Below are 12,483 nucleotides of genomic sequence, written 5' to 3'. Positions count from 1 at the left end.
AGACCTTTCTCATGTGAAGAAGTACAGCCAGGAGCCAGGTGGCGCAGCTGGTTTAGCGCTCAGCAGCAAAAGTGGGGATGTGGTGCCAGTGAGCAGAAGAGCTCTGCAATGGGTTTCTCAGTGGTGGGAGAACAGATCGCTCAGGCTATGAAGGGATGTTCACCTCACTCTGGTACTTCTTGTCAGGAGAGAATCTGAGAAATGTTCTGTAGTCATCACACAATGGCTCACTGTGACCAGGCAGTGGACTATCCCGTCTTGAAATAAACGTGCGAGTTTCAGCAAAAAATCTCTTAAGTGTGGTGACTTTACAGCAAAATTCCTGCTGCATGCTCTCCCCTGGGAAATTCACTTTGTGTTACAGCTGTGGATAGTCGCATGGCAGCAATAGGCAGAGCCTTTTACGTGAGCTGCAGGGAGCTTATTTACAAGCACCTTCCTCCTACAGTGCCTCTGTGATGTGCTGGTGCAGAGCAACAAGTGTTCATGGCTGAATTCCCTTTTCACATGATTCCTTGTGCATGTTCTGGAAGGGCCAATGCTGTCTCTTGCATGCAGCATAAACAAAGCTGCATTTATGGGGCCTATAGACAGTAGAATTTTCAAGCTGGGTCTCCCACTCATTATACCTCATGTGTTTTCCCTGGATCGTGGTGTGTCTGACCAGAAACTGGCCCTGTGCTTGTGAAAGAGTGCTCTGAACAAATTTATTTTTCTCTTCCAGATAGTTGTATGAGTGATAAGTATTTTTTGGCTCTTTTTCCCTAGAGAAAGTCTATTTTTGTTAATTACATTGGCAGTAAATGTTTTATGAAGTGTGGGTTTTAGAAGACTTAAGAACTCATCTCAGAACTGCTGACCCTTAAGAGTAAACAGCAGTCAATGCTAATGCTGAGTGTTCCCTTTGAAGATAAGGCATTATGCCACCTGTTTTGCAGAGTTGCTGTTTGCCAAAAGGTGGATTAAATATTTTGTTCAAGGAAGATCTCAATACGTTATATTTCCTAAAAGAGAGCTCCTTTAAGCATATAGCTTCTGTCCATAGCTCAGTAGGCAGGTCCAGAGGGAGCAGAGTGGCTGATCAGCAGAACTGCTGATCTGATGTAGAAATGTTCCTCAGTTTGCAAGGAATAAATGTTGTTGGCATCGAACAGATGGTAGGTGACATACTTTCCAGCTGTCTCAAGTCTTTCAAAATGCTTCTGTTGTATGTGCCAGAGACAGAGTCCCACCTTTGTGCTGTCAAGCTAAACACAGAAGTGAAAACATCAGGTAAAGGTAGTTGCTGAAGAGAATTAAGCTGAAGGAAACTAACAAATCTGAAATTAGTATGCACGCTTCAGCCACTTTCATTGGGACAGTCCATGTTAAATTCACTTTGTAGAATAATTCTCACCACATCAAGTTTTTAATTGCTGTCTCTATCCTCAGGTTAGAACTGAATCACCCATAGCACCTATTTCAATGACGTATTTCAAACCATGACACTAAATGGCACGCATTTATGTCTTCTGCTGGGTACAATGCTTGATGATTTTCCATTGCCTGCTTTGAAGAGTCAGCTTTCAGTGAACTCTGTGAACATTTTATTATTGCATTGAAGCTGAGACAGAGAAGAGCAATTAAGGGGTTGACATCTTTGGTTATTTTTTTAATAGTACATGTGTCAAAACGCATTTAACAGATCATCACTGATGCAAAAGCCCAGTTAATGCTAAAATGTAAGTAAAGCTCATTTCAGTGGGAACAAATGAGAACTTCTAAACATGTAATAATAAAAAGTGATTGCCTTATTTTAGATACAGAACCTAACTGCAGCTTCTGTTTCTGAGACATAGAGTCTTAAAGCCTGAGTATTCTGTTCTGTTCCAGGATACAGCTGGACAAGAAAGGTACAGGACCATCACCACAGCCTACTACCGAGGCGCCATGGGCTTCATCCTCATGTATGACATCACCAGTGAAGAATCCTTCAATGCAGTGCAGGACTGGTAGGAAAAAAGTTATTATTTTTGTTGTTAGTTTGGTTTGTTTGGTTGGTTGGTTTTGGCCACTTCTCTTCATGCAAGAGAGTGTGGCCAAGGGTAGAGCTTGTGGACTCCATGTTGGCAGTTGCTGGGAGATGTTCTCTTATCAGTGTGGTGGAAGGATGGAAATATTTGAGCAGCTGCAAGGTAGAAGCTGTAAGCGCAGCACAGGTGAGTGGAAGGCTGGACCCTGTTGCTGGAGCTCTGGTTCTGCCATGGCATCCTCTCAAAGGGACTCCAAGGCACCTCTTCAATGCTGATCCAGCTTTGATAACAATCTCTGTGAGGGACAGAAATTGTGAATTCCTTCATATATGACTGCAGCTGGAGTCTGTTCAGAGCTGGGTGGTGAGGAGAATGTATCCCTGCTGTAAAGAACTGCAAAGAAACCAGATCACGTCTCTGACTCTTCAGTGCTGAGCACTGACATGGGAACATCAATTCTTGTTACAACTATCATGTTGATAGGGGAGACCTAGGTGACCTCAAATATCTTGCAGTCATTGCTGTGTGTCACCCTGTGGCTTTATACTGCAGATAGGTATGGTGAGAGTGCAAAGAAAGGTAGCACAGAGGTTAATGGAATCTCTTAAGTCTGCCAGATGAATTTGCAGTGATCGCAGTGTCCCAGGAGTATGTGATGGCAGCAGATAGATGACATAAAACCTCCTTACATGGCTCTAGCTCTTAGCATCCAGCTCAGTCTTCGTTTTTATTGAACATCTTTCCATTATCATCAAAGCTAGATTGTAACTCAGAAGGCAAAATAACATAGATGTTTCTAGTAACTTGGCATTCTTCTGAGGTTGCTCCCTATTTGCTCTCACTGTCCACTCAAGCAGCTGCTGATGATCATCGTATATAAATATGTAACGTATGCTTTCACCTTATGGTCAGTATCAAGATGCCATGTTGCAGAAGGCGAACTGCAGCACCGTCTCTAACCTGTAGTTCAGCAGCTAGTGCAAAAAATTTTTTTTCCTTGCTAGAAGCACAAACCTGAAGTTTTGCCCAAATCAGATTCATTCATATGATGCAGCTTTAACCAAATTCATGCAAGTACCTACACAGGGATTTTTTCCAGAAGACTGTTTTCCATAGGCATGTGAGCTAGGGCAATATTTTTCACTAAACTAGGAATATTTCAGCTTGATTTCTTGATGAAACAAGGTATATTAGGGCCATACAGCCCATCTATGTGTCTGTCTGCAAGTTGTTTTCCCCTCTAATAAGTTTTATTAGTTTAGCCAAATCTAAAAATGCAGTTTCCACTCACTCTTGCAGTGAGATGTGTGAGGAAACTTGGATTGTTCTACCTGTCTGACCAGTCACTGTGTGCATGCTGTCCAACTAGCAGGCAAACACACAGGGTTTAGGTACTATCAAAATAAACAGGTAACAAGGGCTTGGAGTGGGGTAGTTCATGGAGATATTTTTGAAGGAGATATCTGACTTGATTATATAAATTTCCTTGAGGCCTTATACAAATGTGGGCTGTTACTGTTCCTTCTGTATCACAAAAGAGTTCCTTTCAGATGTCTTTTTCCTTATATTTGATATCCCTTGTATGTAGTGCTCTTTTAAGGAAACTAACACCTTGGAAATAAATACATAGTGTAGAAGCAAAAGACAGCACCAGGTCACTGGCTTTGGCACTGATGTCTAAAAATCAGCCAACTTAAAGGGGGATTTTGGTTTTGAATTTTGCTTATGAAATCCAAGTTTAAGCCATATTTATCTTGTGCGCCTCCAACTTTCCAATTGTGTTTCTTCCACCCATTTTTCTACATCTGTGAAGTATACAGGTATAGAAGATTATGGTGTGTTTCTGCAGGTGTTTGAGATGGACAAAGCTTGTATAATTGTCAGTCTTTTTATATATATTCTCTGTTTCAGTTAAATGGTGAAAAAAAGTACTAAAATTCGATCTATGAGCTGCTACTGTGCACTGCTATTTTAAACTTAAGGCACAGTTTAACTTGAGGCTTTGTACTGAAATGATCTAACATTTGTTCCCTCAAAAGCAATGGTGCAGCAGTGTAAGAAAAGGTCAGCTTTGCCTACTTGACTATCTCCCTGTGCCACAGTGGCTGCAGTCGGAACTTTTGCTAAGAGGAACTTTCCAGCAAAAGGACAGAGGTGAACCATCACCGGTGATTTTTACTTGTCATGTCAGGAATCTTTCCAATCATGAGCTTGAAGATTCTCAGCCCAAGTGGATGGGGTATGGATAAAATCAGCCTGTAGCCCGTTTCCTTTTCTTGTCCACAGACGAACCAAAGACTTGTAGCAAAGCCAGCAGAGTCCTCTAGTGGTGGTGCAGCGAAGAGTTCTTTCCCAGTCTACAAAGTTGCTTTCTAAACTTCTGAAGAGACTGGAAATGCAAATCGAGGCTTTTGTCTATTGTTGGTGCTGCTGTATCAGCCCCTGGCATACTGCTAGCATAGTAAATATGTAGGATGTTTTGGTTTCTTTTTTTCCTGTTTTCCACTGTGCTTGGTGATGCAGTTAATATTTCAAACAAACGAGAACAAACCAAAAGCCATTGCAATGGATCTGATCTTCAGTCAGGAACTGTACAATCTCTGAAAAATGAAGGTGTTTGCTACTGGAGTGGAACAAGATGCTTTAGCCTACAGCCTTTCTCTCCCTGAGCCTGGTGGCCTGCAAGGTCAATTGTGCAAGGTAGCAGCATGCCTGGTGATAAAAGGAAGCCATAGCAGCCCTGCAGTGCTTCTGTTTGGAAGCTTCTGCTTGCACAGAGGTTTAGGTGAGGCTGCAGCAAGCCATGCTAAGACCTTACTTAAACATTCACTGAGATTAGTTGGAGCATCCACCTGGAACATGTGTAAAAACTGACAGCAGAGCTCATCCCAATATTTTTACATCCTGCAAGTTTCCAGAAATTACAGCAATTAGTCCTACATATCTTTTCTCCCTTTTAAGTGCCTTGTTGTTCTAGCTAGCTAGTGATAGTGGTTTTTTTTTCTTTTTTTTTTTTGTTTCCAGGTACAGTAAATAAAGAATGCTGTGAAGTTAAACGTTTTGTGATAAATGCAGTGTGATGCAGCAAATTGACTGACATTTTTAGACACTGAGAATAAATGAGCAGTATTCAATTAACATGAATTAAACCCTTTAAGAGGAGCCTATTACTTCTGAAGTGGCATGTGAGGATGGAATTTGAGTGTCTCTCTCAAGACACAGAAAGACTAGATAAGCTACAGATGAGACCTATGCAGTGAGCAACAGAATGAAGTCCATTGGATGGAATTAAAAAAAAGTACTGTATTATCAGAATTCTCAGATAGAAAAGACATTTATTATATCTTTTCTGAACTTCCCTTAGGTTTTCTTTATGCAGTTCTACACTGATTTAACCAAGTGTGTTTTGAAATTAGCCAGGGGCAACTTAGTGTATAGGCACGATTTCAGCATATTGTGTTGTACACTTATTATGTAGTATCTTAGCATATACTGTAATGCATGGTAGTCATTATGTGTTTTTCAATAGAACATTCTCCAGTCTAAAGCTTGCTCCTTCTTGCTGGTGCCTGCCTGCTGCTGCTCAGTGATTCTGGTTTATTAAGATATAAGCAGGCTGCCAATATGATGCTCAGCCCATCTCACTGCTTTCTCTTGCACCATTTCTTCCTGCAAAGCTCCCTACAGAAAACAAGCCAGAAGCATGAACAGCTGAACCTGAGACCTAGAGCTCCAAGTAAGCTCTTGCCCATGACAAACTCTCAGCTTCTGCTGAGTTCCCAAGGGTGTGTAGAGGTCCCAAAATTCATCTTCATCATTACACTGAAATTACAGGGAGGTGGACTTGTGCATAGTTATCTCTCAGCTGAAGAGAGAGCTTTTCCCTTGTGAAGCTCTAAGATACCAGGGAGGTTATAATCACCCTCTAGCTAGTGGGTGAAAATTGCCATCAGAGATTGTGTTTGCTAGCTTGATTATTCTCTAAGCCTTATCATGAAGCTGCAACATCTCTAAAACTTGCTGTGTATGCATACACTGCGCTTTACCTCCTCTCTCTGGCTCCTTGGCAGTGACTGTTCTAACTGCCTCAGAATTTCTTCGGGCGATCTTTTCCTATGCCCTTCTGAAGAACGGGCATTGTAGAGGATTGGAGTTTACTTTGTGTCACTACAGAAATGCTTCACCTTAACTAAAGGTACTCTTTTGTCCTAAAGGTGCTCTTTTCTAAATAAGGAAGGTCATGCCTATATCAGGCATTTAGACAAGCTCTTGATGTCTTGTATAGACATGAGATTTTCATTCACATGAATGTTTTTTTCTGTAGGCTGAGTGAAAGGGTTAAATGAGCTCTTATGGCTTTCAGTTTCCAGATTTCTTAACAGTCTTCTCTGCCAGTTATTCTTTGACATTGCCTTGATAGTTTTGTGTGTAGATCAATCAGTGTATTAAACCTCATTTGAAACTGTGTGGGAAGTAAAATATAATTTGGACAATCTAGGCAATTTCATTGAAGGGAAGGAAAGATTGGTTGAATTTAACTTAGTTTTAAGTGACAACTGGGTTCACAAATCACTGGCATTATTTATCTTTGAGGCTGGTCTCCAAATTAGGTTGTTGATGTTGTGGACCTGAGACTATTTTTCTTCTAAGCATGAATTTTAAAAATCATGTGCTTCATCATGACTTGGAGATTTCACAGAATCACAGAATCACCCGGGTTGGAAGGGACCTCAAGGATCATGTAGTTCCAACCCCCCTGCCTAGCAGGGCCACCAAACACACACATTCAGATCAGGTTGCCCAGGACCCCGTCCAACCTGGCCTTAAACACATCCAAGGACGGGGCATCCACAACCTCCCTGGGCAGCCCGTTCCAGGGCCTAACCACTCTCCTTGTATAGAACTTCCCCCTAACATCCAACCTAAACAAATTCAGCACAAAATTTCAGCACAAATAAGGCATAACTTTATTGTTGTGTCACAGATATTTTTCCCAATTTGTACCCTGAACTGTCCTCATAGTTGTTCAAGCAAATCAATTGCGTAAGTTTTTGTTTTTCTTTTTTTAAATAACTCTTTCTGAAGATTTGCTGCTTTATCTTTGGGATAGGGATAAGGACTGTTTGGACATTCTACTTTGTAAAAGTATTTATTATCATTATTATGATGTCATTCCCAATAACTGTAAATGTCAGTGTTTGGAGAGAGAAGATTTTCACTAACTTTTACAAATTGAGAGTGATGAGTTTCAGCAGGAGGGCCTTCATGCTTTTTTCCTCTTTTTCATTTTCCAAGTAATTCCATTTAGATAGCCAAGATTTGGCAGTGTGCCTTCATGTGAGCCCCTCAAAGGCTGAAACCAATCCAGAGAGGAGAACAGGAATCAGAAGAGGAGCCTGGCGAGACTTACGTTCTCGCAGTTGTCTACAGAGTGAGAATGGAACACTTCCATCTTTCTGGGCTTTTGACTGACCTCTGAAGTCCTCCCCTTCTGTGATGTGCCTTGAAGAAGCACAGGATACTGCATAAACTTATTGTATAGCTCTCACTGGACTTGTCTACATGGGGGACACTCAGCAGTGTGAAAGTGAAGGAGCCCTTTTCCTGGGTAGTAATAGGAATTCAAGTTTAATTGCACAGTCTTCTTAATTTTGCATGTTGCAGTGTGAACCTGGACTGGTACAGTGGGCTTGCTCTAGGTTTGTGTTTTCCAGTGCAAATCAAACGGGCTGCTGCTTAAAGTCAAGTTGTGCAGTGAATTGAGCCCTTTTTCACAGACCACTGTGGAGTTGCACACAATCTGATTTGCATTGCAACAGCAAGTAAACAACTTGCATTGGGCATGAGCAGGGAGAAAATATGGGAAGGTGGATAGGGACAGGCTAACTGTTTGGAGGAGGAATGGAATACGAAGGCCTATTAGGCTGCTGGCACAGCAGCCTAATTACCTTTGGGAAGGAGAGAGACTTAAAAGATAGAGCTGGCTGGAAAATGGATGAGAACTAATGGTACCAGGTTAATACTGTTCTGCTGCAATCTCTGTGACAATCCTCTGAGGATGGTGAGAAGAGACTGGCCCTCATTATAAAAATATCTGTATTTTATTTTGACATTTAAAAAAAAACTATAAAGAGGCTAAGTGTAAGGTCAGACTCCTGAGGTTCACAGACAGCTCCACTCCAGTTTCAGCACACAAAGCCTCCAAAGCTCTCTGTGGCTCAAGTTCCCCTCAGTGCTCCCGCTTCAACTCCCACATGTTTGATCCCTCTGTTATTGATGGGAGCATCTGTCAGATGTATGCAGTCTGTCATTGCAGCTGCTGTTTGCTGCTTCAGGTATCACTTAATCCAGCTGTGTTCAAATGTTAGCTTACAGAATGTTACCTTGAGCCTATATGTTCCCAATCAGGAACATTTCTGTTTTAATTTCGCAGTTCTTTCCGTGTTTCCATGCAACTTGCAGACTCTAGGGTGGTTTTCCTGTTGAAGCAAACATGACTCTGTGTTTGACTCTCAAAACACAACTTATGATGTTGCTAAAACTCTGCAGCAAATGTGCTGCTGCAAATCAGAATTATTTTTTTCCTGCTCTGAAGTATTTTTGTGTATCTATTATGTGTTCTCTCCTAAGAAGACAGTAAAAGGTGTGATTGGATGTTGTTCCTCTGAGATTGCAGCTGATGGAGATGTTCGCTTTTTCCCTTAGTCTTCATTCAGTTCAGTATTTTTGTTTGCATCCAAAGATCTGTAAAACACAAAGTATTAAGGAACTTTATTGTCATACAAAGTTAAGGAATAATAAAACAGAATGGGGTTGCAGATGACATTGGTTGCATTTTGCTTCATGTGTAAGTTTGGTCATTTGTCTTTTAATTGATCAACAGTCTTTGGATATGGATATTGCTTAATGGTATTTATTTTTATATTTAAAGTGTGATTGTCTTTTGGCGTGGCTGATGGAAGGAAACAGTCTTTCTCATCCTGCTGCAGGGCCACACAAATCAAGACCTACTCCTGGGACAATGCACAGGTGATCCTGGTTGGAAACAAATGTGACATGGAGGATGAAAGGATCGTTCCTTTGGAGAAAGGGAAACATCTGGCTGATCAGCTGGGTATGTGTTTAGTAGAGTTTAGTAGAATGTTCTAAACTTGTACTAGACTTTAGTAAAGAGTTCCATTGAGAGGAAGCTAGAATTGCAGTGAAAAATTTTGAGGGGACAACAAAGTATAGGGTACTCACCTTGATTTCTCATGTATTTATTATTTTGATTATATATTATAGCATATGGAATCTGGGTTTCTGCATTAACTGTAATGTCTTCTCTTGAAGAATTCACATGGCAAGAAAATCCTGTTAAAATTGACTAGTTAAATTGTGAAAACCCTTACATTGGACATGCTATAAATCCTCGTTTAGCTTGTAAGAGCAGAGATTCTTACCAAACTGAAAGGAATAAACAGAATCACAAATTCATGAAATCTTATGCTGTTCTCAGTTCTTAAGCAGTAATCAGAGGTTGTAAAATCTGTTGTTAAACTGCGGGTATTGGGGCGCAGTGCACAATGTGTAGATGATTAAAGAGTGACCTTGATCAGATCACCAGTTTGCATATCTTTTCCACATACTGAAATTCAGTATATCTTTAAAAGTACAAGTAATCCAGGTTCTTTCTTGCAGTTTCTCCAATTTGTGCCTGTGTTTCTGTGTTTTTTCTAAGAGTAATTACACTGTTAGTAGCCGAAAAATTGTCCACACCAATATAAAATCAAATACTGAGTTTTGCTGAAATTCCCACTTCTATATGGACTACAAATGTTTTTTTCTCCCTCCCTCCAGAATCATTAATCTGTACGTTTAAATACAAATCTGGCATCTAGAATCTGAAACTGTAAAGTGTGGGATGCTTGGAAGCACGTGCATGTGCAGGAGTTGCCATAGAAACTGACTCCATCAGCAGGGTGCTGTTCTGTTGGAGAATCCCCAGCTCTTCCCTGATCTGTCCTCTGCTGGACACATTCCACTGTGAAGGATAACAAAAGCTAATTGTGTATTTGGAAAGTGTTGCCCCATCCCTCTTGTTCTGTAGCCTCCCAGCATCCAGAATGGTCTTTTAAAAGAACTGGAAAAAGTATCTGGTTTTACCAGACTGTGTATTTACTGTGATTGTTGCATTCAGCATTATCTGAAATTACTTTGTGTATTGGGTGGGAGGAATCTCTTTAATTGACTATTGGCTGCTTAAACAATTAGCATTCACCTTAATGATTCACGTAAAGGATATCCTTTAGCGTTTTTCTCTAAGCTTGTGCAGTAGCATTAACTTCATTGGAAACATTTTCCAACCACATTAAGAAACGTATTGGCCTGACTGTGAACTGAATCAAAACAGCTTCCGCCACAGCAAAAGCTAGACCAGTTTTAGACAGGCACAAATATCATAGTTCTGTTCTCTGATTTCTTATGTCCTTATGTACGTTTCCACCACCAATTCCCCTGTTATTCCATGACTTTTTAAAAGGGTTAGAATAGGGTAAGCACCTATTTGTACTACACACAGGGTGAGTCAGTCTACAAGCAGTGGCTGTCACTTAAGACTTCTCTTCCCTTCTTTTGTGATAGAATCAAGGAAACTGATGCAGGATACCCCCAAAATGTAAATGCGTTTTATTCCAAAATAAGCTGTGTGACATTTGAGCTCGTGCTGCTGGCAAAATAATAGACAAGGGCATGTAAGCAACAGCTATTGTAAGGGATGGTTGGTCTTTGAGGCCCTTGGTTTAGGAAGACAAAGTGTGAGACCCAAAACATCACAGGTAAAAGCTTGGCAGATCAGCACACTGCTCCTGGTGGGGCAGAGCTCAGGCCTTTGTGGGAGGGGAGCAGTGCCAGCTGTCAGCAGGAATGGTGAATTTTAGATGCATTTCTGCTCAGTATTTGAGACAGTGAGAGTCAACTGAGCCTAAGAACTGTCAGATTCTTGTTTTCTTAAGGTGAATTCTTTGAGGGGGGGGGAGGGGGAAGAGTATTCTTTTAAACCATTTCCATATCATCAGTCTTGACTTATTATTATTGTTTTTAATTTATTTTTTCCCCACAGGTTTTGACTATTTTGAAGCTAGTGCCAAAGAAAACATCAACGTAAGGCAGGTGTTTGAGCGTCTTGTGGATATAATCTGTGAAAAGATGTCAGAGAGTATAGAGTCGGACCCTTCCAGGGGCACTTCGGGAAGGAATGTGAGGCTCATGGACAACCCACCCCCTTCACAGCAGAACTGTTCATGTTAGTGACCTTTCTTGCTGAGAAATGTCTTTCTCCTTTCCTGACTAAATTTTCTCTTTCTCTGTGGTTCATTACCATGTAGTCCAAAGGCAGAAGTCTCTGTTGTAGGAAACTGGTGTGTTTAATGTGCTGGAGTGTTTAATATATATTATCTGATAATTTAAAAAGAAACACTGAATAAATATTGTGAGTGCACCTAGTTAATGTGTGAGTTACGCTGAATGAAGAAAAAGAATCGCATAGTGTTGCAAATGCCTACGTTTGGATCTACTCCGATCAGCTGCTCGGTGGCAGATGAGTTGCAGGATGATGGACATGAGGAATTGGCTGCTGTGTGCTTGGCTGGAGGCAAGTAATGGTATATAAGACTTAGAAACAGCACTAGCTCGGAAAGAAAGCAGGAGCCAAAGTAGCATTGCCAATATTGTTAAATTTTTCTGTGTTTTGTTGTTGATTCCATTTTTTAATTTTGTGCTAGACGGTGCATGTGTGAGGATAGATTTTCAAGTTTCAGGTTCAACCACTGTGTATAATTTTAGAAGAAGTGTGTGGGAAAAGACGCGATGAATAAAACATCAAAGATATCCTGTTGGATACACTACAGATGTGGCATGATTCTTTGAGGGGATGGATAATTTTTAATATTTGACGCCTACAATGTTACTGCACTAAATATATACTTGTACTAAAAGATGAAGTTTTGTATGGGTGTAGATCTCTGTATGTGTGCCACGTGCAGAGCTTGTGTTTCTCTGAAATATAAGGAACTGCTTTTGTGAATCAGTAAAACTGTAGCATGTGCCTTTGTCCATGATTGCACCATGGTTTGCACAGCGCAGCTCCAAGCAGTGACTGCAGGTTGCATCAGTAAATGTAAATGAGGTGGATGTAGAAGAAATTTGCAGTATTAGTGGTATAGCTAGGAAAAGTTTTATGGCTTTACCACAGGCCTATATGCTCCTCTCCCCAAGGAGACTTTCTGTTGTCAGAATCCGGAGTCCAGCATCTGCCCATGGCGCTGATGGCACTAGCATTCACTCTTGGAGTTTTGTTGTCACATCTCAAAGTTCTAAGAAAAAAACCACTGGTTTTCTGGAGAAAAATGCCACTATCTTGTTGTTTGAGCTCAGCATGCTCAAGGCTTGAACCCTTTGCACCGCATTTTGTTGTTTGCAGAAATCTTTACAG

At 40.9% G+C, this 12,483-nt stretch overlaps 1 protein-coding gene across 2 annotated transcripts in view; it reads left to right on the top strand.

The window, feature by feature from the left end:
* The window catches only part of RAB3B (RAB3B, member RAS oncogene family), a 42,673-nt gene extending 31,244 nt beyond the window's left edge, over window positions 1–11,429 (top strand). For both annotated transcript variants that reach the window (XM_042819678.1, XM_042819679.1), the window contains exons 3-5: window positions 1,873–1,991; window positions 9,002–9,126; window positions 11,113–11,429. In XM_042819678.1, coding sequence (XP_042675612.1) covers window positions 1,873–1,991; window positions 9,002–9,126; window positions 11,113–11,300 — 432 coding nt within the window. In that variant the 3' untranslated portion in view covers window positions 11,301–11,429. The remainder of the gene's footprint in view (window positions 1–1,872; window positions 1,992–9,001; window positions 9,127–11,112) is intronic.
* Window positions 11,430–12,483: the final 1,054 nt, after the last annotated feature.

The sequence above is a fragment of the Centrocercus urophasianus genome, unplaced genomic scaffold (genome assembly GCF_019232065.1).
Source record: "Centrocercus urophasianus isolate 14NV4802_14NV808 unplaced genomic scaffold, USGS_Curo_1.0 seq_18, whole genome shotgun sequence".
In the NCBI taxonomy this organism is placed as follows: domain Eukaryota; kingdom Metazoa; phylum Chordata; class Aves; order Galliformes; family Phasianidae; genus Centrocercus; species Centrocercus urophasianus.
The sequence above is the reverse complement of the archived record's forward strand: the minus strand, read 5'-3'. Positions and strand labels throughout refer to the sequence as shown.